At 38.0% G+C, this 27,448-nt stretch overlaps 2 protein-coding genes across 2 annotated transcripts in view; both read left to right on the forward strand.

The window, feature by feature from the left end:
- MRPL50 (mitochondrial ribosomal protein L50) overlaps positions 1-27,448 on the forward strand; it is a 448,968-nt gene that overhangs the window by 74,105 nt on the left and 347,415 nt on the right. The window lies entirely within an intron of this gene.
- Positions 15,807-27,448, forward strand: part of GRIN3A (glutamate ionotropic receptor NMDA type subunit 3A) — a 163,143-nt gene continuing 151,501 nt past the window's right edge. The window contains exon 1 of the mRNA XM_050761479.1: positions 15,807-17,243. Coding sequence (XP_050617436.1) covers positions 16,545-17,243 — 699 coding nt within the window. The 5' untranslated portion in view covers positions 15,807-16,544. The remainder of the gene's footprint in view (positions 17,244-27,448) is intronic.

Genomic DNA, 27,448 nt, shown 5'->3' on the forward strand with positions numbered 1-27,448 from the left:
CACATGCTCTGGCAAGTGATATAGTTTCACCTGAAAATTGGTCAAGTCTGATTGGAATATTAATTTTTGACTGATCTTGTATTGATGTTATTCAAAAATAAAAAGCCTGTGTATTTTTTTCTGTATCCAAACACCTCCTCATATGATAATAAAATAATTTTACATTAATTGGCTAACTGAACATGTGATATACTAAAGTGAGACTAACAAATAACAAACCAAGAGAAAGAAAAGAGCAAACACAAGCTGTCGTCTCAAGATGCACTTTCAGAGAAAATGCAGCAGACATTTGTCCATGAAGAAACGTCCAGGTTCTTCCACTTGGGGTATCCCTCAGCCTATTTTTGGTGCTGTTATAAATTTAAGTTAGAAGATACAAGGAACATTTTGCAGAGAGTTCTCACATCTAAAGATCTCTTCTCTAAGTGTCCCCAGAAGCTCTCTGAAGGAGTAGTTTAAGTCTACCTAAAATAAATAAGTGAAGCCTTTCTGCATTTCTTTATGAGGAAGGGAATGTCACAACCATTTACATATGACTCAAGATTTCTTAGAATGAACTCTTTGCACAAGGCAATTCCTCTGATGAGGCTCAACAAATCAGGAATTGGATGATTCAAAGGGCAAGATTCTACAACAGCCACTAACAGTCTCAACACAGTCCAGTAAACCCAGCTGTGATGACTGCCCGTTTCTACACAGAATCAACCATAACTAGCAGTTTTATTTTCACTGGCAGCTACCTTTATGATTCAGATGTCCCCAGTTTCTCAGTTAGGTTTTCCAGGGCTGCTAAACAATCTTCCTATATTGTCTGAAACCTGACTGGGTAGCAGGGGAGGTGGGATGTAAGTAACTTAAAAACCACCAGGAGTTTTTGCTATCCTTTTCAATTAAGCACGTACAGGTCATTTTTCTTGGGATTGTTTGCCAAGTTTATAAGTTTTTAAGCTTACTATATTTTGAACTCCAGCCCAAATTCAAATAATAATGAAATAAATTGCTGTACATTTTTTCAGAGTTGATGATCTTAGAAAAGCTTACAAAGGCACAAATTATATGTTATTTTTAGACAGTAAATAACTCTTATCTACCAGCACTTAGACAAATAAAAAGTATTTAGAAACAAGTGGTTTAAATGAACCTTAGGATATTTACAAATGTATAAATTATGGGAAAAATAAAAGAGATTAAAATACTTTTAGTTAAAATGATTTGATTTGCTGTGATGCACATTATCATTATTGAACATTTCTTTTTTTTTTTTTTTTTTTTTTTTTTTTTTTTTTTTTTTTTTTTTTTTTTTTGAGACGGAGTCTGGCTCTGTTGCCCAGGCTGGAGTGCAGTGGCCGGATCTCAGCTCACTGCAAGCCCTGCCTCCCGGGTTCACGCCATTCTCCTGCCTCAGCCTCCCGAGTAGCTGGGAGTACAGGCGCCCGCCACCTCGCCCGGCTAATTTTTTTCGTATTTTAGTAGAGACGGGGTTTCACTGTGTTAGCCAGGATGGTCTCGATATCCTGACCTCGTGATCCGCCCGTCTCCGCCTCCCAAAGTGCTGGGATTACAGGCTTGAGCCACCATGCACGGCCGAACATTTCTATCTTAATTTCAGTGAGCCTGTTTTTAATATGCTTATTTATCACAAGATATAAAAATGGAATTATACTCTAAGCTCTACAAAATCTTTAGAAAATACGATGCCAATGAGAATGCAAAAGCTGAGTCACACTGAAAATGTAACTAGGTGACCTCCAAAATCCTTTCAATCCTAGCAGTTTAACATCTAGAAGTTCTTTGTTTGCATTCTGATTATTTTCCTCATCAGATTTAATAAATTTAGATAAATGCATAATGTGTTATTTGCACACTTCTTAATTCTAACAGAATACACGGTATGGAATTGATACATTGATTGACTGAATTTCTGTTTGCTCTTTTCCATAAAGGACTTGAGGCAGCTGGCAGTTAGAAAAAGGGGGAGGGGGCGGTGACGCATGAAATGCAGTAACAGAATATACATGAATATAAAACACAAAATCAAGAAATTAATACCAAAGAGAAAAAAGAAAAAAAATAGTGTCAATATATTTGATTTACCTGAATTTCTAAGTTGGCCCTGAGCTTCCTGGTAAAGATAGTAAAATGGTAATCAGAACCAATTATATTGCTCATTTTTTTTTTTCAGAAAGGAGGGAGTATTATAGTTCTAAAAGGAAACCGAGGTTTTTTAATAAATTATTTCTAAGAGAATCGCTCACAGAAAATTTTGTATTAGCAGGCTAAGTTAGATAATAGAGAAAATCTTTAACCTCATTTCCAGCAAATGCTTTAGCATATTTTGTCATAAGACGTGTGTAATCTTAACTATAATTTATGACGTGCAATTCTTCAGGAGAATGAACTAATGCAATCCAAATGTGCAGACTTGTACTGATTCAATCTAATTGAAAGGGAAAGTAAACTGGTCTTTGCCCTCTATCACACTCTATTGAAATGCAGCGATGATCTCAAAGACTTTTGAGTTGTATAATACAATTTACCTATACACTGAAGCTCTTTACTTTTCAGAGTTCTCTTTGGGCTAAGGAGATTTAATGGTATTAAGTTTCTATTTTCAGTTAGTAATAATAATAGCTAATATTAATTAAGTGCACGCTAAGTGCCAATTTGACAATTCAGGAGTTCAGAAGTTTGATCCATTCAAAAATGTGAGACTTCTCTCTTACCCATATGCTAGGGGTAGGGTCTAATGTTGATATATGACCCATTCCTTTCCCTCTGCACATCACATGAGTGAAACATTCTTGATCTAAATTTGCCAAAAGCACCAGTAACATTCCCTAGCAGTTGTCACCTTAACACAAAGAAATACATATGTATTAGAACATTTCAACCTAAGTTTGGGTCCCAGCTGTGGCTTAGTTGTCTATTTGGCCATAGTCTTAAGATCATCAGTGTATCACAAAAGAGAAGACAAGGATGAGAGCTTTTCAACATCTGTAGGCCCTGACCCCAGTAGTTTTTACCAGGTGCTTGTTTGTTTGTTTGTTGGTGTGGATTCTTGTTTTGTTGTTGTTCTTATTGTTTTGTTTTTGTTATGAATCAGTTTTATATTCTTGCGGATCGGGATGACGGGTGGGAAAAAAGGCCATAATTGTAACCCCTAGTAGTACCTGTACTCATTCATTCATCATTCCAAGTATGTGATATATCTATTTTTCTAATTGCCAGAAAGTAAAATATGGCATATTCAGTTATCACATAGTCTTCTGCAAGTAAGAAGGTCTGAATTTGCCACTAGTTATTGCACATCTGTTTACTATCATACATCAGTTTGGAGAGGTACCAAGGAGTTAAGCTTTACTTATCATCTAAGGAAGAGTGGATCCCCTTATCTCTTTAGGCATACAATTAGACCTGCTTTCCTGGAATTAAAGTTTAGCTTATTAAAACAGAGACATATCAGAAATGCAGTACAATGCATTAAGATAGTAAATGCCAAGGATGTGTGGTGTGTGTGACCATGTGCACTTTTTTGTGCTGAAAAAAATTAACAGCACCAAATTATTTCCCTAAGCAGACATTTTGCGGGTCCTAGATAACCTAGAAAATACCAATTAACCTGGCCAAAAGAACCTTGGAAAACATTAAGTACCCCGTGAAGCCAAAAGACAGCATGAGAAAGAATAATGCGATGCCTCAAGCTCATTTCAAAGGAGTGCCATTTGACCCAAGTTAATTTAGATCACAGAAGTCTTTTCTCCTGATGGAAGCTTTTGATGTCCATTTTTGCAAGCCTTGTCTTCTTTATAAAATCCATGATATAAAGCAGCACCAAGTAAAATTCCAGATGTTTCCACTTATTGACCTTTTCTGGCATGAAAACTGGCACTTTTATGTGAAAAATCTGTTTTGCCAAATTTTTTATTCCATGATTGGAATGAGAACCACGTAAACTAAAAGAACTGTGAAGACACAGAGTGGCAAAGATATTCTAAAAGAAAGAAATCAACTTCTATACAAATGTTCATTACAGTTATTTTTTCCTAAAACAATTTCAAATCCCAAAGTGAACATATAATAAGCCGTTTATTCAATTTGCAAGCTAGAAGATGCAGTGAAGGCAAAGAGATTAATTCAAACTTAGAACACCTGAATTTAAGTTGTATGATCTGGGGCAAAGATACTTAACCACATGTATTCTTCTGTGAGATGAACACAATAAAAACAACTCAAAGTTTTTGTATGAATGAAAGGAAATACTGCATATGAATGCACTTTATGTAGTATAAGATAATGTATAGATCTTATTATTAAATTTCTGAGGTTTATTCCGTCTCTTTTGATTATCTCTTTTAATCTCCTATGGTATAGGAATCATGTTTGTTAGAATGCTCTGAGTGAAAGTTGGATGTGTTCTACAAATGAAATGTGTGAACTTCAGAGCATCGACACTCCAATGTATGTTTTGGCTCGTTTGATATATATTTGTTTATTTTCTAGTTCTTAAATATGTTTTAAATATGAGAAGTAGCTGGGTAACTATTTGTTAGATTAGCTACACTTTAATTTGCTTGTCAGTTTCATTTTAAATTGTGTAAATGTGGTACTACTAATTTTTAAAAATGGTAACCATTATTTTTATATTAATATTTTTCTGACCTCCATGTGTAAATGAAGAGTTGACATACAGAATTATAATCAAAGTACATGCAATTCATACTTGATTTTTTTCCAAGGTGATTTACAAAAACCTAAAATTTGTATACTCCTCATTTTAACTGACTGGGTGAAATTACATAGAACTGATATGCCATAAATAATTATTCCCCTATTATTAAATATTTATATTGTTTTCCAGTTTTTTACAATGTTTGAATTGGGCTGTTATAAACATCTTTCTATATACACATTTTAGTTTTTCTTTTGTTCTTCTTTTTTTTGTATTAATTATCATGAATTGGATAATTTTATCAAAAAGGATCAATAGTCGTGGGGCCGTTCACACGGGTTGATAGCTTGATTTTATTATCAGCATGGGAGTATTCCTATTTTTTCAAAGCACCAACAATGTAACTCTGAGCTATATATTTTAATGTTTTGTGTGATTATACACAGCTCTTTAATCTCACTGAAGCATATTAGTTAAAAAGTGAGTTTTCTCATTGTTGACATGTAAGCTTCCAAGAAGCAGTCATTAAATGATAATAACTTTCCCCACTGTCATTATGCCTAATGGGCAAGAATTATACTTTCAAATAACACCTGATATATTTTCCCCTCTTGATAATCAATTTGTTTTTAGTTATGCCACTATTCCATCCATTAAAACTAGATGGAGATAAGGTTTATTATTTAATTTAAGACAGAACAAAGAGGATAAAATCATACTATCAACGTTTTAGCTTCTGAGTATACTTTTGCAAAACTACAGCAGAAGTGATCACTCTTGAAGCCCATATTTTAAAGAGCCAGGCTTGACACAGAAAAGTTTTGTTGTTGTGTTTGCTTTGGAATTCTGCAAACCTTAAAAGATCTAGAACCCAACCCCTGGAAAGGTTGTAAATTTTGTTCATAGATGGATTGAAAAAACTATACATGATGATTTAGGAGTTAGCTGAGAGAAGAAAAGCATTACCAGCTAACAGGAAAGGGAGAATTAGAGGGGGTATGACTATACATTTTCTGGGCCTCCAACTGTGCTCAGCTCTCCAACTCATTTTGGCTTTTGTGCTGAATAGGCATCAGGGTGGCTCCCATAATCCCCATGTCTTGTGGCCATGTTCTTGAATACTCCCTCTCCTTGAGAGAAGGCAGGTCCTGTGACTTGGTTCTAGCCAATAGAATACAGCAAGTTAACAGGATGTCACTCCTGTGATTAGGTAACATTTTACAGCAAAGGTGGTGAGATGTCTCTCCTGTGATTAGGTTATATTATGTATTACATAAGGACTGTGTCTTAACAGAGACTATCCTTGAGGGATTAATGAAATAAGTGGCCGTATTGGAGAAGTCCACATGGAAAGGAACTCCAGGTGGTTTCTAGAAACTACTGCTCTAGGTCCTGAGAACAGCCAGCAACCAACAGTCAACAAAAATCCAAGGCCCTCATTTTTACAGTACCAAGGAACTTCATCCTGCCAACAACCTGAATGAACTTAAAAGTAGATTCTTCCCCAATTGAGCCTCCAGGTGAGAATACATCCTAGCCAACCGATTGATTGGTAAGACCCTGAGAAGAGTACCCAAGTAAACTGAACCTGGACTCCTGACCCATGGAAACTATAAGAAAATATATGTGTGTTAATTTAAGCTGCTAAATTTATAGTAATTTTTTATTACCATTAATAGAAAACTAATACAGGGTTGAAATTTTCAAGGGGAAAACAGATGGACTACATAAATACTCAATTAGGCTAAGAGAATCCCACATCAGAAAGAACTATTCTCCAGCAACTTAGAGCACAGCTTACAAGATTGAAAACCTTGTAGAGAAGCCTCAAGTCCACAAGTCCCCTAAGCATTAGAACAGTGGCCCAAGGAAGCACCTAGATAGAGGTCCAAGGCCAACCTCCTCAAATTTCACACTACCCAGTGTTGAATGGATGAGTCTCAGAAAATTCTCATCACTCCCTAAGAGAGATGCAAAAGTGGCTGAAAGAGCCAATGGCCCAGAGAAGTCAGGAGTTGGAATAGGGAGGATGTAGTCCTTAAGGTTTCAACAGAAGGTACAGACCCACATCAGGAGTCACCATAGCAGAAAAAGAAACCTCAACAAAGTCAACTCCCTTCCTTCCACACAAGGACAATTCATAAACCCACTTCCATACTACTGCAGAATAGATGAAAGAAAATAAGAGTGAAAGAACCCTGAGGGAATTTGTTTAATCCAAACAGACTAAATGTCTTTACATTTATCTATTTCAGTTTTCCACCATCAGTAGAAATGGACATTTGAAAGGTAAATCAAATTTTAGTTACAGAGAAGTAAAGTGACATAGTTGAAACCAAAAAGGCTATCCACTTGGGGACTATATAATTTGGAAACCACTATATTTACTATGACAAATAGAAAATATCTATTTATGTATGCATAATTTTATTAATGGTACATTTTGGCTCTATTTTATCCTATTATTCCAATTTATGATTTCTGGCCTATGCTGTAAATTTCCACTATCCACCATTTTTTTCGTTGATTCTTTTATGTTTGACATCCATACAAAGAACGCAATTGCAATTAAGAATGTTTCTTTTATTTCAAGCCTTATTCCTTTATTCCTGTTGGAATGATAAAATTTTCCAGCACTACGGAGGCTTCCATGCAGGGACCTTTTTATTTATTTCTGAGTTCTATACCAAACATCTATCATCTTCCTAACACAGAGCCGATTTAGTCTCCACAAGTGATGTGTCAACAGTTATTAAATTATGCGTGTTCTCAGCCTTCATTCTAACCCAGGATACTAAAGAAGATTCTGGCTTGAAGTCCTCAGTCTCCTGTCAATTGAATTCAATACATTCTCCTGAGGTTTGTTATGCAGAATCAAGAAGAAAGCTAGAGACTGAGAAAGACTGGGAGGCCACAGGCTATGGCTGGGGAAATCTTTAAACAGGGAAAGGTTTGAAGATTATAAGGAAAGTTTAGAATAAAAAAAAAATGTAAAAGCAGTTGTAATGAGTAAAGATAATGCATGAGAGAAAGAAGAAATATATTTTTAAATTGCTGTGATACATGTATTTTCTTTGTGCTATTTGAAAGATACAAATAAAGAATTTTTAAGATTATCTTGCAACTGGATGTGTTTATTCTAAGCTAAATACCACTTCCACTAGGCACTATACGAATGTATGGAATTATTCTTAATAAATACTACATGCTGAATATGTTCATTTCTTGAAGGTTCAAGATCTTCATTGTGTTGGGTCATACAAAGATAATGAATCTGCACTGTATGAGGTTATAGATGTAAATATAAGTACTTGGACTATACATGGGCCATCTAGAATATGTCATAGAATGATTTGAGGATTTTTTCTTAACCCCCAAGTCTCTGATTTATCTTTGGACTATTTCTCCTAAAAGTGAACAGAATGCATCTAATTAAAGTTTTTCCCCCGTAGATTTATACACGTAGATCAGTCACTTTGCTGCATAATAGAGAACCACAAAATATTGGGGACATAAAACAGCATTTATTTCTTGCTTACCAGCCCATTGTCCATTAAGATCAGTTTGACTTGGCTTGAAGCTGCAGTTGGGTACAGGTCTATTTACATGTCTCTCAGGGTTCTTGGACTAGCAGCTATCCAAAGAATGTTCTTTGAATGCAAGGCAGGGGCTCAAGAAATGAAGCCCAGCTGTGCAAGTATGTTTCAAGTCTTTGTTTGCCTCATGTCCACTAAAGTCTTATTGGTCAAAGTAATATTCATTGACCAATCTTCAACTCAAAAACAGGGGACATACACCCCACCTAGCATAAGATTATACTACTACCACAGAGGAATGAAGATGTGAGGCTAATAATTCAACATATACATTTTGCTAAATTACATTTTATTATACATATGGCATATTTTTCATTATCTTAAAGTGAAAACATTGCTAATGCCTTTCCTAATATACTCATAGGATTCCACGTAATCTTACCATTATCATCATAATTTCTGCTCTTGTGAAAAATATGGCCCCAGGTCATATTTGCTAAAACCATATTCTCTGGTTATTTAAAAAAAAAAAAAAAAAAAAAAAAAAAAAAAAAAAAAAAAAGACTTGTTAGCATTAACGTCATCGGTATAAAATGATATCTACAGAGCCTATAGACATTGCTAGCCACTTAAAAATTGTATGTAAAAGAAAAAACACTGTAGACAACTTCCCCTGCCTATCCCATACACCTGTCTGTGCCTGTACCACCAACTGTGGATGTTGCTTTATACTTATTTCTGGTCCCCCACTTTTGGAGTGAAGGTGACTTTTGGCATCAGTTTTTTAAAAAAAATCTTTAATAGCAAATTTAAACCCCATGATAGAGAGGCTGATAAACCCAGAAAATCACAGCTTGATTTAGAAAGCAGCAGGGAGCTAGTAGGGAGACTTAAAGAGAAAGATTGAATTGCTGGTACAATAGAAAAAGAAGATTGCTTTTGCTAAAGACCATTTTTGAAACTCTGCAGAAACATGACTGTGTCACCAACCAGATGAAGAACTTCAAGAAAAAAAAAAAATACCAAGGCAGGAGGAAATTGCAAATATCCCAGTTAGAAAGCATGAACCAAGATTCAAGCAGACATGGCCATTATAAACAAATGGACAGTCAGTGTTTTCATTACCAGAAAAGTTCAGCCATCAACTTAACAGCATTAAATGTCAGATCCAGACTAGGACCTTGCCTGTGAGCAGATCAAAGAAGAAACATCAGCCTACATGTGCCCACTTCTCCAGTAGTAGTAGTAATAGTAGCAGTAGTAGTAGTAGCAGCAGCAATAGTAAAGGTTGCCTCCCAATTTTGGCTGCTATAAAAGAAATGAAATTTAAGTTCTGCATCTGTGGAAACTTGGGCTATCCACTTACTGACTCTGTCTCAGGTACCATCTGTTTATAATTGATTCAAAACCATATAAATAGATTAATATGTCTACGCTCTTCCCACCTGAGAGAGAATAAGAAAGAAATCTGCAAAAATGTATTAAGCTCTTCAAAAGAGAGGTGTCAGCCCATCTCAGAAGACAGTAATTATTATTACTTACATCCTGCCTCTTCCAAATCTGTCTCATTACACCAGTACTTTTTTAATGGATGAAAACGTTTTCCCATTGAGTTCTTGGTTGAGTTCCATGTGGTCATAAGCTAATCACTGCTGCTGTTGTTTCAGTCTTATTCAATCTGCTGACCATTGTGTAAGCTGCAATGATAGTACTGTTGGGGTTATGGGTTTTTTAATCCAATGATAGCACCCCAAATGAAAAAGGTACAGGGTTTTTTGAAGGGATTTCAAATTCAGAAAGAGGTCATTTCTCCTTCAACAAAAATGACTAGATGACTAGCCCTCATTTCAGAGTGGCTTAGCTCCCAGAAGATACAGCATACCCATGAGATTTTTCTCCAGCACCTAGAAATGGCAACTCTGTTTAGCCAAAGCTCACACATCATGATATAAAGTATGTCCAAGCTCATTTTTGAGCAAACTAGCTTATACCATGCAAACTCTTCAATCCTTTGATACAGATTAAAGTCTGTCAATTAGAGTATGTAAATAAGAGGCTTCAGTCTACCTTATAGAGGGTAAGGGCTGCCCTAGAATTGAACTTTTTCCAATGAGAACATTCCAGAAGCACTATCACAAATCATGCAGATTTTCACATATTAAAATATTTCTTCGTATCCTGAGTATGTGGTTGCTGCACAGAGACCCTAAGGAAAGTAATAAATTATGAGATCATATTGTCAATGACATTAAACTGCAGCCAAGGTAGGAGTCATCACAGATGAAATGAACAAATGACATCTGGCTCTATGTTTTGTGGCCCAATAAGAAAATAGAAAATGATAATGATTCATGACTCTTTGTACTATTAAACAGTAAGGATAACATTTTCTGAGATCATCTTAAATATTATAACTGTGAGTTTTCATTTGTATCCTCTGATAAGTAATAAATAATCAAATAACTTTGTAATTATGTTTATCCCTATACACTAGTCAAATAATGGTTCTACAGTCAGTCAAGACCAGTCATAATGGTTCCATTCATACTTGAAGTAGAGATGAAAAAAGCATGAACTTTGAAGAAAGAATATCAAATCCGGGTTTGCATCCCATTTCTCAGTAAATGACTCGACCTCACCAACCCTCAGTTTCATCGTCTATAAAATAAGGAGAGCTGTCTAGTCATGAAATTAAGAAATCATGCATGCCAACTACCTGGCATGCAGATGTCACTCAAGATAAAAGCTCTAGAATAATGAAGACTGCATAATTCTTGAGCATCATCTGAAAGTCTTTCTTAAAGTCTCTTTCTAAAGGAATAAAAACTATGTTTCTGTAGACTAAATGTTTTTACAGATGCAAGGCATAAGATCCATGAAGGCAAATAAGCTTTTAGAAAATTTCCAAATTCTTTTGGCTGCAGTTATAAAACTAGTTCTGCAAATTAAGCACAAAAAAGTCCTTAAAAATGTCCCAGTCTGTGATGGGCCAAGTTTTATTCCATAGCTCATTTGGATAAACACTAAATTGAAATGATTATCACACACACAAAAAGAGAGTGATTGAGAGAGACTGCCGTATTAGCTTCTCCAATCCCTATTTGAGTTCTCTTTAGTGTGAGGTTTAGAAAAGAAATCAGGAAATCCAAACACTCAGCTAATAATCCTGGCGGATGTTGAAAAGGCCAAGCACTTGTCACAGCTGATGACTGACTCCCCTGATTAAGGATACCATAATGTGCTTTTACATAGCTAAAAGGTAAACAGCAACTATTGGCAATTCCTAATTTACAGATAGGTAATAGCCCTGGCCTGAATTTGGTTTCTTGGGTGTAGGGGATTATGTGATGCAAAAGAAAAGACAGTATCCTTTGTGTTTTCCAGCATAAGGTCAAAGCATAGGCAATATTTTGCATTGGACAAGATAGACTAGATTTTTGCTTCCTCTTTGTCACCCCATTTTCTTAGTTTCTAAGGTCCCTTTTTTCCTGTTTGCAGTTTCTCAGTCTGCCTAAAAATTATTGAGGAAAGTTCTACCAGAATCCTGTATACAATGTTCCTGGCATGTAGAAGTTACTCAAGATAAAAGCTCTAGAGTAATGAATATTTGTTGCACATCTTCTGAAATTCTTCTTTAAGATCTCTTATGTTCCCAAAATCCTTTATAATGCAAAATAAACTTATTTCCCTTCTTTTCCCCCCAAAATCCCAAGAGGATATTAATTTTACACCAATCAGGATAAAATAATTTATACTAATCTGTGATTGACTGATAGTCCCCAAATGAGAGTTAATTGCATTTTTAAAAGAGAATGATTGTTGCCAAAATTAATGCCTAATTAGTAGAATGTAGAACAGTGTTACAAAGTATTGAGTGAATATAGGCTTGTTTTTAATTGGGGGAATGAGAAAAAATAGTTAGGCTTTGGATAGATGAGCCCTCAGGGTCTGCTCCTCTAAACTGGCCTAATTTTTTTCTAGATTCATTCCCTCCTAAAATTCTGCTGCCACAGATTCTCTAAGAGTTCCACATATTTTTGTTTGTTTGCTTTTTGCTTTTATCCAGGAAGATTCATATGACAACAAGGTCCTTGGCAATAGAAACAAAGGAGCCAATGTGGAAGACAGCACAATTTGAGACCATGGGTATGCACTAGCTAGGGGAGAACACATTTTTCATCTGAATATTGATAAAAATCTACATAATTACCATTGAAAAGAAAAGGCTGACCCAGAATTAAGGACATGCCATTTAATATTATGGCCATTTACCAAAACAAAGATAGATGTGAATACAACTTGTAATAAGTCAAGGTATAGGAAAAAACACAAGATAGTTTTCCAGACTCACCAGAAGCCTCCCATTCCCATGGAACTTGAAAAGGTTCACAGGAGAATGTATACTGTTGCATCTATATAGACAACTGCCAAGATCTGTCACCACAACCGCAGTACAGAGGAGGAAGCTTTAGCTGTGAGAGGTTAAATGTCATATCCATAGGAGAAACAATACTGAGAAGAGAATCTAACTCCTAATTCCCACAGCATCATTTACTGTAGCCTTTCCTTGGCTACCACCACAGCAATATATCTCAGCTTTTAGTCCATCCGTTACTGGTACCAGAAAACACAGATGTGAACAAAAGCACACGTTACATTTGGATTTGTTCTGGCTTGTTTGACTCTCCAACATGGGTTCTTAGATCAGTAGTTCTCATTTTGAATCAGATAATAATTTTTAAAAAGCTTAATCTCTGAGTGAGCCAGTTTTGAAATTCAACTGATTTTTGCTACCAACCACACAGCTGGGATGAACTTAAAATATTGAAGCCACAATGCCACTCACTATATAACGATTTTGTGCAAATAACTCAACTTTTCTCAAATTCAATGTCCTCTTCTTTAGAATGGGGATGATCACACAAACCTACCGAGGTTGATTTTTACGATTTGACAGCAATGTTAATTTTCACGTGGCTTATTGCAATAGTCTCATCTCCTTTTCTCCTCCTCTGGCTTCCACTCTTAACCACCTTTCGTCTATTAGTAACAAAACAACTGTAGTGATCCCGTTAAAGTATTAGTTCTATCACTCTTCTGCCCAGTGTCCCTGCCCTCATGGCTTCTCATCTCATTCAGAGTAGAAGCCAGAGCTCTTCATTGGCTTACATTGTCTGCCATCTCTTTATTGCCTTTCTGACCTGACCTGCCACAGCCTTCACCCTGGATCATTTTGCTCCAGTCACTCCAGACCCCTCTTTATTCTTTAAACCTTCCAGAAACACTCGGGGCCTTGGCATGTAGTTTACCCTGCTTGGAAATTCTTGCCTAGAGTATTCACATGAATCACTCCCTTACCTCCCTTTACATCTTTATTCAAAAGCTGTCTTCTCAGAGAGGTCTTTCCTGGCTTTCCCATCTAAAATTACAACCCATCCTCCTCCTAATACTTCTTCTACACTGCTTTCTTTTTCTACTTAGCACCAATTAACATACCCTACATTTATTTATTTATTTGTATATTTTATTGTCTCTTTCACACTAGAATATAAGCTCTATGTTAGCATTTTGTTCACTTATTGACTGTGATCCTGTGGAAAGGGGAAAACTCCACTTTTCTAGAGTTTATTCATCTGTTTCCAGGATGGTCCGACAACAATGCTTGACACATACTAGGAGCTTAATCACTGGTTGTTGAATTTAAATGAACTTTGAAAATGATGACCCTTGACACATGAAAAAGGTGGACAAGAAGGAGAAAGGGAAAAGGAAAAAGAAGATTCGGGGAAAGGAGAGAGAACAACTTTGTTAGATACGCTCAGACCACCATGATACGAACAAAGAAAACCAAGCAGCAAAAGGAAAACAGGAAGGAAACCAGTCAATTATAATTGAAAAGCCCCGAAAGAAACAAAAGGAAGCGTGAGAAGGGAGAGCCATTCTTCATTGTTCACTCAGTATTCACCAGGTTTAACTAGAGTTTTATCACAACCTGGTGCAGTATTATCCTCAGAAACTTGGGAAAGTCTTCTGTGTAAGAGCAGTTCAGTTATTCCCTTGAGGCAGTCATGAACTTGCGAAAAACCTAATGCATATACAGTGATTCTAGGATGCTATTAATGATCAGATCAAACTATTCTCCATCATCATGTGCTTTCTTGGGAACCTGATCTGAACATAAGTGTAATGCCAATGACTAAGAGTACCACTCTGAAGCATGGTCATGACCTATAATGTTATACGTTATACTCTTCAAAACACACACTCGAGTACAGACAAATATACCTCCTTACTATACAATTAGTAGATACCCAATCTTCCTGCAATGCAAGGACCCCAGACTTCTACACTTTTCTTATTCAGATCTCAATCAATGGAATCCTCTGGAACAAGGGGGAATTTCCAGCACACTAGAGGCAGCTTATCTCCATTCATGGGATGTTCTCTCAGGCTTCAGGAGGGTTTCTTTCCCTCCTCATTCAGCCCCCTACTATGATTTCCACTTTTCTCTCATGGGAGACTTTTCTTCTCTAGCAATCCAGTCTTGCAAAAACGATGTTGAATGTCTGGTAAATTTGTTCTGAGATATCTTTAAAAGATCTGGCCTGGGGAAAACAGTATTCACTTTGCAACCTTCTTGGGATTTTCACTTAACTCGAGTCTCTTCATCCCAGGATTTAAAGCATGATGGAAACTTTAGCTCATGAATCAAATCAACCCTCCAGAGCTAAAAGCCAGCTGTATTTGCATAACAATTTAGCAGATCCAAACAGCAGGGCAAGGTCGGGTGAAATAAATTGCCAAGGTCATGGTTCTCCTGAAGTGGTATTAGACTTAGAAATGCTGATCCCCAATGCTTGCTCCACCCCATGGATCTCTCTCTCCTACTAAACGATACTGTGGAATTAAATTAAATTTAATCTACTGTATATGTGCAAACCACAGGCCTGCCCTTAACTCTTTCCTTACCTTCTAGTTTCAGATTATTCAAATCATGGAGGAAAAGATTAGATCACAACACACTGACTTCACTGCATTACTATATAAATGAAGTAACTTAGTAGAAACTGTGATATGGGGACTCTTGATCTAAACTGGGAACTGCTGTTGACTGCATATGAAACTCAAAGTACTTTGAAACTCTTTAATTTATTGAACTAAAAGAATTGCTTTGAATTCACTTTGTTTTAATTCTGAGAACCTAAAAACACAGGGATTCTTTAAAAAAAAAAAAATGCAAAGGTGCACATGCCAGAGAGAAAGAAGCTGAGGAGATAAAAATGTGTAAATAATTCTTACTTTAATACCCTTAGCTAGAAAAACCTTAAAAGCGACACATCCAGAAGCTCGTTAAATCACAGCCTCTTTGAACCTATTTCAGTGAACCACCGAATTTCAGATCCCTCAGGTGCGACTCCGAATTCAGAATTCTCACCGGCTCAGAGTCCTTTTTTCCTTCTTAGGTCTTAGGGAATTTTGCAAATTACGACTCCCAGCCTTTGAGGGGAGAGGACTTTCCAGGGGCGCGGGATGTGCCACTCGGGAATCTCACCAACAGTGGGTGTTTAGCGCAGCCAAGCGACAGGCAGGCGCCAGGGCTCAGCAACAGGGAGGCGCCGGCTGAGGCGGGGAGAACTTTGGCGCTCAGAGCAGAGCCACCCTTTGCTGGCCAGTCGCGTTGCTCCTCCTAGGAAGCGAGCGGCGGTGGCGATTCCGCGGAAAAATAACGAAAGAAAGGCAGAGAGGAAGTAGCGAGAGAAGAGAGAAAATGAAGTCAGCGCTGGGGGAGCCTGCAGGAGGGTGGCCGACAGTGGAACAAGGTGGATTTGGCTTCTTTTCCACACCCCGGGCGTGAACGCCCTCTCCAACGCGACCTCAGGAAATAAGTGGGTCTCGCCCGGGCAGAAAAGGAAAAGAATCCAAGCGAGAGCGCGTTGCTCCTCTGTCACCGCTGCCCCGGAGGAACTCCGGCTGCTTCTCAGCCCGGCCGCCTCGCGGGGCCGGACGCAGTGCCCGAGGCGCCCTGTAGATGGGGAGGGCAGGGAACGGACGCTCCAACCGCGGGTGACAGGCACCGGCCTGCCCGCCTGCCTGCTCCGCGCAGTGACCGGACGGACAGAGGATGCCAGGCGGAGGGACCTGGGAGCGGGATCTGAGACTGCCGGGGGTGTGCTAGGCTCCAACTTGGATGGCCTAGAGACCGCTCCAGCTCCTGGGACCGCTTCACCGAGTGGAGTGAAGCTGCGCGCGGGACCTGGAGGCGGAGACCTCAGGCAGCGGCTGCAGAGGGGAGAGCCCAGCGCAGGAGGGGGCGCGCTTTCTCCCTGCGGGTCACAGTAATGAGGAGACTGAGTTTGTGGTGGCTGCTGAGCAGGGTCTGTCTGCTGTTGCCGCCGCCCTGCGCACTGGTGCTGGCTGGGGTGCCGGGCTCGTCCTCGCACCCGCAGCCCTGCCAGATCCTCAAGCGCATCGGGCACGCGGTGAGGGTGGGCGCGGTGCACTTGCAGCCCTGGACCACGGCCCCCCGCGCGGCCAGCCGCGCTCCGGACGGCAGCCGGGCAGGAGCCCAGAGGGATGAGCCGGAGCCAGGGACGAGGCGGTCCCCGGTGCCCTCGTCGGGCGCACGCTGGTTGGGGAGCACCCTGCATGGCCGGGGGCCGCCAGGCTCCCGTAAGCCCGGCGAGGGCACCAGGGCGGAGACCCTGTGGCCACGGGACGCCCTCCTATTCGCCGTGGACAACCTGAACCGCGTGGAAGGGCTGCTGCCCTACAACCTGTCTTTGGAAGTAGTGATGGCCATTGAGGCAGGCCTGGGCGATCTGCCGCTTTTGCCCTTCTCCTCCCCTAGCTCGCCGTGGAGCAGTGACCCTTTCTCCTTCCTGCAAAGTGTGTGCCATACCGTGGTGGTACAAGGAGTGTCGGCGCTGCTCGCCTTCCCCCAGAGCCAGGGCGAGATGATGGAGCTCGACTTGGTCAGCTTAGTCCTGCACATTCCAGTAATCAGCATCGTCCGCCACGAGTTTCCGCGGGAGAGTCAGGTGAGAGGAGTCTGGTGCGTGAGTGGAGATGGGCGCTGCTGGGGGCCGAGGCCATTGCATGAGGGGAGAGAAAACGGCTGGGTAAAGTCTGAGGGGAGTTGCTGCTTTATAACTTTGATATTGTTTAACGATTGGGCCACGTTCGTAGTTGATAGGTAGAAGGACCTTAGTAGAAGTAGAATAAAACATTTTAAGCGCGGGTGGAAATAAAACACGCAGTGATGTCGCGGCTGGAAGGAAAGAAGTGGGGAGAATATAAGAGAAAATCATGTTTTGACCGGCTGGGAGAAATCTAGTGGATGCCCAGCGGGAAGTAGAAGTCGAGGTTCAGGACTGTGGAGAGCGGTCAAGGTGCTGAAGACCCACAAGAGCAGGGTATGGGGGTGGGGTATCCCTGACTCCCTGCTAGGTGTCACACTCCCAAGAGGAGCTCTGACATGTGGCGGAAAAGCATGTGGCGGAAAAGCAGCATCTGCTCTCTCTGACTTCTTCGGAAGGTGTGCCTGAGCCTCAGGCAAGGGTGTAAGGAAGAAAGCACATCGCTCTGAATTCCTTCGGGTAAATAGAAAAATCTGCACCTAGTACAGAAGCCATAGGTAAAGAAGAGTGGTCAATTAGTCTTGGATATTGGAAAGCATTAGAAATATATAAAAGCGTAAAGATGGACGGGGAGATTTATTTGGGGATTGTTTCTTTGTCCCTACTTTCCTTCTATGTAATGTGGACTCGGAGGCTGGTATTCAGTTGCTGTGTTCAGCCCATTCCTGTCCCCATCATCTAAGAAGTTTTAAAAAGGAATTAAATGATTTAGTTTCTTATTAATTAAAAAAGCTAAATATATTTTCAATGAAAGAGCTATTTGTGAACTTAACGTTGACAAGTAATAATGAGGAGATGAATATTTAAGGACAAGACAGAGTCCTTTTAGTAATGAGTTTTCTGCCTTTTATATGTTACTCTTATCATAATCTCAAGCTGTGTTAAGGCTTGCACAAAGTATATTTGAAGCACATAGGTAATTGGCATGCGCCCATTTCAAAGACTGAGAAACTGAGAAAAGTCCGAGATGTACTAGTAAAAAAGTCCACACCATGGAGGATTTCTGACTTTACATCATTTTCACTCAACTCTTGCAGCTGGAAAAATATGTATTTCCAATCTTCTTCCACTTTTGATATATGTGCCGAGATAAAAACTAAAATGAGTAAGGGCAATATACAATGAAAAGTTTGATAGAATCTAAGCATAAATTGTCAAGGGAGTACTAAAGATTTCTTTTTCTGGAAAAAAATAAATCTTACATTTTTAATCTTAGGAAGGGTGAGTGTAAGCCATTTTCAGCAGTTGCCCAGAAGATTCCTAGCTGAACTACAGAGATTTCATCTGTAGAGTGTAGGTTAATTAACTTTTATATAAAATATTTCTGTCACCTGAATCTGAATGGTGTAGACAGCAGATGGGAAGGCATGGAAAACACGGGTGCACAATGCTGCCAATGACCAAAGTGTTATAAACATGAAATTGCATCCATAGGGTGCACCATTATTAATATATATGCAGAATCAGATCTAACAAAATGCAGGAGTCAGCATCACTTGCTTCTTATCATTGCTTCTCTATTACCTACTACTTCATAAGTTGCCAGTAGCGGTCACAGTCTCCAGACTCCTTTTCATTTGTAGATTGTTTGGCAAGAGTCTTAAGTAGCAAGAATTTTTCACAAAAATTCGTGTTCCTTAGTTAGAAGGCAAGTTGTGTTCTAGAATGAATGTGTGCAGCCTACAGCACATTACAAGGAGACCAGAAAAACCATGAAGCAAAATCCAGAATCTGTAAACTTCAAAGCTCTAAGACCAGGGGTTTGGGGGGTAATAAAGTCCTCCAGGGACAAGCCAACAATAAAATAAATACTCTGTCAAGCACATTTGCTTCTGTATTTCAACTCAGAAACATATTTTAAATCACTGTTGTCACTGTTACTTTCACGGCACACATCTTGAAAGGGAGAGATTATTATATTAACTCAGATCTAGTTTGTTCAACTGACTACATTTTCTTTCATCTCCCTTTGTATTTTAAATTCAAACATATCTAACTTGTCTTACTTTTCCTGTATCATTTAAATGTCATTCTATAATATTCTGTATTAAGAATGTTCTGGTAAATGTCAAGTCACTGTAATATGTAATTTTAAGATGACCGTAATCCGCTTTCAGTGAAAATAATAACTGATCTTTCCCTTGCTTCTCTGGAAAAGTGGACCTTCCTCTAATGCAGTGATGTGATTTTTTAAAACTTTCTACATATAAAAGGATGTCAAACTCATTTTACACATTAAATAAAATTGACTTAATCTAGCCACCATCCTTGGACTCTACTGCCCAGTGACCTAATTTGTTGGTTGTGTGCCACTGCCTGAATAAACGATTCTAGAAGAAAGTGGACTTTTTCACACAACCAAGTAAAATAAAATTGTGTCCCTTACTTAAATCAAAATTGCTTTCAGAGCAAGAGCAGCAATAGCTGCTTTTTCTCACTTTCTTTTGGGCTGCTGATTACATTCATCTGAAGGTTTTAAATAATGAGCAATAGTTTTGTTAACATCCTGCCACAACTCTTAAATAGAAAGAGCTACTACTGAGATGAACAAACCCCTGACAAAAGCATAATAGTTTTATTTCAACATACTATGTATTCAAAATAAGATCATCACATAAGATCATCACTTTCTAGGGGATCAACTTCTTTCAGGTAGGGAAATTCATTAAAAGTAAGTTAATTAACTACTTTTGGAAAACATATGCATATTATAACTGCATAATAAAAGCTTAATATAACATTAAACATAGGATGGAGTCAAAGCAGTTTTCCATCAAAAGAATTCTGACTTCACTACAACACTCAAACCCCACTTGAGGCTAACCTGTTTTATTAAAGTGATTACTTCTTTGTTCTAAATTCTATCCTTATGACCTTCAAATAATGATGCTGAATATGAACCTAATTCCATTTACACTTAAATTAAGTTCCTGCAGTTATACTTTCTTCCTCTTTCCTTCCCATATGACTTTTTCTTCTACAGGGTTTGTGTAGTTTCTTCAAAGTTGGCTCCTTAAAGTTTACCTGCTGAAGTAGTGACAAGTACACATTTTTTAAAATAATATACATCTCACGTTAACTTCACATTGGTTCTATTAGGCAGAGTTAATGATGTAATATGATTGGCTTAGATCCAAATCCATGCAATTCAAAAGTGACTGCTCAGCCAGGCATGGTGGTGCCTATGTGTAGTCTCAGCTACCTGGGATGCTGAGGCAGAAGGACTGCTTGAGCCCAGGAGTTCCATGCCACCCTGGGCAACATAGTAAGACCCCGACTCTTAAATTTTTTTTTATTAAAAAAAACAAAGTGATCACACTACTATTTTCAACACTCTTGTTGAATACACCAACCACAACTTTGTCTGCTTCATAAGTGATATGTACTAACAAATTAATATATGCTTCTTTCATGGAAATACAAGTGTTTTAGATTGTCCATTTTCTCTGACAGTACAGGACTAAGCACTGAAGCCTATTTATTAGAATTTGGCTAATATAGCACTATTTTTGCATGGCACAGGGGTACCTCATGAGGGGACCAGTAAGGGATATTTATTTTTAAAACATCTGCTCTCAACTGTGTTGGTTTTCTTTGACTTGCTCTATGCAAAGCACAGCTCTTTCTCCTCTGGGAGAAATGTATTCTGCAATTCATGATGAATAGCTGACAGTCACATCTAATTGTTGCTGACTTTAAGATAAACAATTTCAAATTAAATGTCAAATGATTTTTTTAAAGCAGTGATCTTTTACAGGTTCCTCTTGAAGAACAGAGACCTGGCATTAACTTGGAAGTATTTTTTAATTTAGTAATTTACTTACAATATGTATTAGTTTTTCTAGGTAAGTAGAGCAAAGGAGACTAGCAGATGCTATTTATTGAGCAATTAGTTTGTCTCTCCCAATTTTCTTTGTGCTTGCCTGAAGAGTATCACTTAATCCATGAAAAATATATTTGCTCTTGATTTTGCCTGACCATTATATCTTAGAGTTAATTTATGATCGAATCAGCTGAGCTGTCTGAAGACTGATGCCAATTTCTAATTCCTCGTGTTTTATCCTCTGGTGCTGCAGAAGGCACCATGGATTTTGTACCATTAGATTTTATTTTATAAATAACCCCCCAGTCAAACTCCAACCACATTAGTTAAAAGAGCGCAATGTAATGAAAAGCATATGAAATAGTGGCCAAAATGTTCCCAATCTGCCTCTTTCATTGCAGGTGTTCCCAATCTGTCTCTTACTAGCCATGTAATTTTGGACATGTGACTATCTCTGAGAATCCACACTTATCTCTGAGAATCTACACTTATCAATGAGAATCTACACTTATCAATCAAAAGAAGGTACTTCACCAATCTGACAAAGATATTTTATGAACCAAATGAAAAAGTAAAAGTACTTGGAAAATTTATAGTGTTAGCCAAATAACTAGTGGAGAGGTGTTGGTCATTATCTGATAAGAATCACTTAAGTGTTAAAGTTCAACTAATTTTCTATTAGCAATGACTAATCAAAATGAGATATGATTCACATGTAAAATGTTTCCATTCACCCTCACAGCTTCCTCTTTACCCTCTCCCTCATTTTGTTTCTCTTAAAAACAAAGTGGGTTTAGAAACAAACAACAAAAAACAAAAACAGGTTCCTAAGTAGGTTGCACACTTGCCTGGAAAAAGAAGGCATGTCACAGTACTGTTTCTGTATTAACAGCAACTTTTAACCTATGGCACATCTAACACAACTTCTAGAGCCTTAAGTCCTGCCATAGAAATATCATTACGATGCCCAAGATATTTGAGAAATGTTGGTCCTCCATATTGTTCACAAGTTTTTTCTATAGGCAAACTATCATTCAGGAAACTATGACCATACAGAGTCTACCCCACTCCCACTCCTATTCTGCCAACTACACCACAAAGCAAACATCCAAATTTTTTCATAGCAAGCTTTCTTGATAAGGAAAGCAGTTTGTTGACTCATACTGACCCAAGCTCCTTATCTCATCGTGGATATATAATAATTTACAAACCAGCTACTTTGAGTCCCATTGCCCTAGACGACCGTATACTCTCTTAGGAAAGTATTGCTCATTTTAGTGGCAACAGTAAATGTAGAGACGATAAATCTCATTGTCTTTTTTTCGACTAGCTCTGTCTACTGCCACATATACACAAGAGTAGAGGATCTATGTAGCACCAGAAATATGATGCCAAATCCATAAAACTAGGCAAGAAGAAAGAACATCTCTTAGCATCTGCCATATTACTTTTTGAGTAAATGTTGAAATCTTTAACCTCTCAGTTGTCTTTTGCTGATATTTTCGCTATGAGATCACAGGAGAAAAGAGCATTGGGGAAGAGATGAGCTAAGAGTAAGCCAACTCTCTCCCTTTCCTTCTCCTTTCCTCAACCTGACACCTCAGCCAAATTCTCATATGTTTTATATAACTGTGTAAGATTCATGCACTTTCAGGGAGACTGTCAACTGTGTTTGATCTCCTACCTTGAAGGAATAGGTTGATCCTTGACCTGGCTGGTATTATGTCATGAGGAGTAAACACTGACATTGAAAGGCTGGTGTCTGATTGGCCAGGGCTGGTTTGGTAATGGAGATGAGCCTGCAAGAGTACATGTGGTAGAGAATTAAGCAGGTTGACTCCTTTTTTAGTCAGGATAAATTATACCTCATCATTATTCATTTGAAGCATAGATTTAGGAAGAATTTTAATCATATATATTTTTGTAGCATATATGTTTTTTAAGGCTTTTTCGCAAATGTGTTTAAATAATCTCCTAACAGCCCTCTAAAGTAAATGACTATGTATAGACAAAATATGGAGAAATAGAAAGAGCTATGCATTGTAGGAAGTGAGAAGCCATCCAGAAGAAAAACAGACTAATAGCACCTTCTTAACTTAGTCTATTTGTCAGCCTTCAACCAAAGAACAGATTGGATCCATCACAGCTTTGGTAATATCCCAGAAAAATAAAAGGATAAAAGAGAGAAGTATCTACTTCCAGGTTGGACTATTAAAAGCATATTATACAATAAATGTTCAAAACAATGGGAATTTAATTAATTGAATCATAATTTTTTAATGGAGTACAATATACTCATTCAAAATGAGGATATATTTATTGACACAGAAAGATAGAAAATTTTTACAAAAATGTATGTAAAGTGTGACCTTGTTCCTGTAAAATATGAAGTCTAGAACTTTATTTATAAAAATCTTAACAGTGATTATAGAGGGTGAAAGTCTACATTTTTCTCATTCATGCTTCTATTTTTCTAAAAATAAGCATTTTTACCTACTGAATTAAAAAATAATAAGAGAAAAAAGATAAGTTGTCTTTACACTTTCTCATCTAAACTTTCAATACTTCAGTATAAAAATACATATTTTAGAAAGAATAAATTGTAGTGTATGTTTAAATTTATCAAAACCCTCTCTCATCTCTTTTATCATTTTATCCTCACAGTTACTTTGTGAGGAGAGCAGGACAAATATTATTACTGTTATAATGTAAATGAGATAATTATAACATACGATGGAGGAAATATAAGGTGGGAGTTAAGAGATTACATTTTTGAGAAGCTCAGAGTTATGTTAGAATCTTGGCTGTACGACTTTTTAGACATTCTACCTTGGGAAACATACCTGATGTCTCCATGTTTCAATTTATTAAGTCATAAAATGTGATTATCTTATAAGTTTATGGTGAGGACTGCATCATGTATACCTAGAGCAGTGTGTTCTTATGATGTTGAAAATTGTTCTTTTAGCATAAAGTGTTGATATGGCAAGATTCATAAAAACTAATCAGGAAAAGAACTCAAATATTCTCCCTTATTCTCCAGGGAACTTCTATATGCATTCTCAGAGTATCTATAATATTCAGGCTTAAGACTTCCAGCTCCAGCAAACTAACCCTGAGAAAAATGAAGAAATCTGCTGTTTTGAATCCCACTTAGAGTTCTAGTTCACCGAAGAGTACCCGCAATTTAAGTGTGTGCAAAGTAGATCAGCAAAGAAGTGAACTTTGAAGTCCAGTTTTACCTAGTTGCTCCTTTATATGGGTTCAGGGTGGTTGGAGTGTTGTAGCAGTTACATAAAGGTTAAGAAGAAGCATGTTTTGGTCTATTAGACAGTTTTAGTGAGGAACTCATAAGTCTTTCCTATTTATTGCTATAACTTTTCATAGGAGGCTCTGAGGAACTAAACTCAGGGAACAATAGAACAGAAATGACAGTTTCATTTTATTAATAAATGCATTAATGCCCAGTGCCCTGGTGCATAGGTCTTTAGAAAAGGATTGGGTTGGGACACATGACTTGGGCTTCAGGTTTGTGTGGCATTTCATAATTCTCAATCTTGATCTTCCATCTAAGCCAATAAAAGAAAGAAGTGGCAGAAGAGATGGAGGACAACAGATATGAGCTTAGGAAACAGGAGTGAGCTTATTTTGGTGTGGTAGGGCTGAGTCCCTGAAAGAGTTCCAAATCTGAATCCTCAAAACCTGTGAATATGTTATTTTTTATGGCCAAAAGGACTTTGAAGATGTGGTTATGTTAAGCATCTTGAGATAGAAAGGACATCTTGGATTATCCAGGTATACTCCATGTCATCACAAGGGTTCTTATAAGAAGGAGGCAGAAGAAGTCAAGGTCAGAGGACAAGGCGATGTGACAATGTGATAAAGGAAGCGGAGACTGGAGTGACACACATTGAAGATGGAGAAGAGGCCATAAGTCAAGGAATACAGGCAGTCGCTAGAAACTCAAAGGCAAGAAAATGATTCTCCCTTAGAGGCTCCAGAAAGAATGCCACCCTTGACTTGAGCCCAGCAAAACGGATTTCAGACTGTGACCTCTAGTCACAAGTAATAAGAGAATAAGTGTGTGTTGTTTTAAATCACTAAGTTCTTGGTAATTTGTTACAGCAACAACAAGAAATGATATAATTGCCCATGCAGACTTATGCAAGGAGGAGATGACAAAAAGACAGAAAGGGATCTGGCCCACCTTATCCTTGGAAGGCAGGTTCCATTTCAGCTTATATACTTTGCATCTGGAGAAAAATGTCGAGAAAGTTTAAGCTTGGTGACTCCACCCACTGGCAACTACAACCCAATTGATATTTGGGGATTCTTGTTAAAAGGGGCAGAGTCTACCTGGACATGGATTGAAGGTTCAGCAGTCTGCCCTTTTTCATATGGGCTTTATCTGTATCAAAGTAACAATATGGCTTACATTAACCCAAAGATTAAGGGAAAGTAGCACTGCTATAGGCCAAGGCTTTTAGAAATGGTACACCTCATGAAGCAAAATCTTCATCTTTTATTGGATACAGACAATATCAAAACTGATGTACACAACTTCGTGGGACTTTTTGGATGCATATTGCTTTTCTGATTATAAAAGCAGCGCCCATGCACTACTACCTGTGCATTTCCACAGATTAACCCTGAGTCGCATTTAATGTGTTTTATTCTTTCAAGGATAATGGTTTAAATTTTAGTAACAGTGGAGTACATTTAAGAAAAACCCTGTTATCACTCTAACTGGGCACTGGCATCAAAGAACAGGAGAAATAAAAAGTAATTTTTTTTTTTAATTTTCTGAAAATGCAGATTTGACATGGCTCTTGAAACTTGAGCATTATGCTATTTCTATTTAAAAGGCAGGATTTTCCTTTGTGTTTGTAGTCTATATTTTCATCACACTGCAAGCGGCTGAGTCTCTATGGTTCCAAACAATAGCTCAACTAGTACCTTTCAATAACCTTCTTAGAAATGACTTAGAAATGGGTTGTCACTCCTCTCCCCACCGCTAGGGGTGGCCATTAGCTGAACTTGCTGAACATTTGGGGCAGTAGCAAGCACTTTGGTGGCAGTACAACCTGCATGCAATCTATTGGTGTTTTTGGATAGAAAGCCTCAACTAGAAGCCAAACAAGTTGTGTTAATACTCTCCAGATTAAAAAGAAAAGTTTTTATTTTCATAAAGTTAAACATTCAGCATGTCTTTGTCTAACAGAATCACAATCTGGCTTAGTTGTGGAGTGCTATTTTTTCAGTCCCAACCAGACATTGTTAAACAGAGATTCCTTTAAACAAATAATTTGCTTCTATATTTTGTGAATGTAATAATAGGAGCAGATATATACACGGATCCACACACAGGGAGATATTACTGCGTTGCTGATACAGGAAGAGTTAATTTGAGTCTTATCACACATTGTGTTATACACCTAAAGAAATGCTTCAATGTGTACATGAACATAAATGATAAATCTAGATCCGAATTTATCTAGTGTGCCTTCACCTGGTCACAGACAGAGAGAGCCATCTAGTGGTCTCCAAAATATAGGTTTAGGCTGAAGCATCCTAGGAATCCACTCTCACGAGACAAGAAAGGATTCCAAGCAGCTGTTAGTTCATTCCTGGTCTTTTGACTTTGGGAAACGTAGGTTAATTCACCAAAGAGAAGATTTCTTCTGCCTTCTACTAAGAAGAAGCTTCGTCAACTTCTGCTGTACTGCCAGCCTATCTATAATTGCAGTTAACAACTATAAAGTAAGATATCTCAAAGTGTGTGTCCAGTGGGGTTGGGAGAAAAATGAGATAAAATCTTACTAACTTTAGAAATGTAGAGTCATTAATTCTTAGTAGCTATATTTGCTGTCACTTTCATTCATAAGGCAAGATAAAGAGACGCAACCATTTTATTGTGCTAAGCACATCATTTATTCCTTTATTTCTGATTACAAAAAAATCTATGCTCTTTGTGGATAATTCTAAGAGTTAATAAAATGCCAGAGAATTCAAATCACCTATAAATACACAACCAAAAGATCTACACATATATGTGTTTTATAAAATTGGGGCCATCCTACTTTATGGATTTTCCTAACATATCCACACATAAATGTCTTCCCATATCACAAGTATTTTTCTCCACTATTTGTAATGGCTAGATAGTTTGCTTTTGAATGGGTTATTTCTTGATTTGTTTATGTAGCCCTTGCTGTTTAAAATCAGATTTGCTTCCAAAAAAAAAAAAACAAACACTGCTACCGAAGGGATTTTACTACACTCA

Source organism: Macaca thibetana, chromosome 15, assembly GCF_024542745.1.
Source record: "Macaca thibetana thibetana isolate TM-01 chromosome 15, ASM2454274v1, whole genome shotgun sequence".
Taxonomy (NCBI): Eukaryota; Metazoa; Chordata; class Mammalia; order Primates; family Cercopithecidae; genus Macaca; species Macaca thibetana.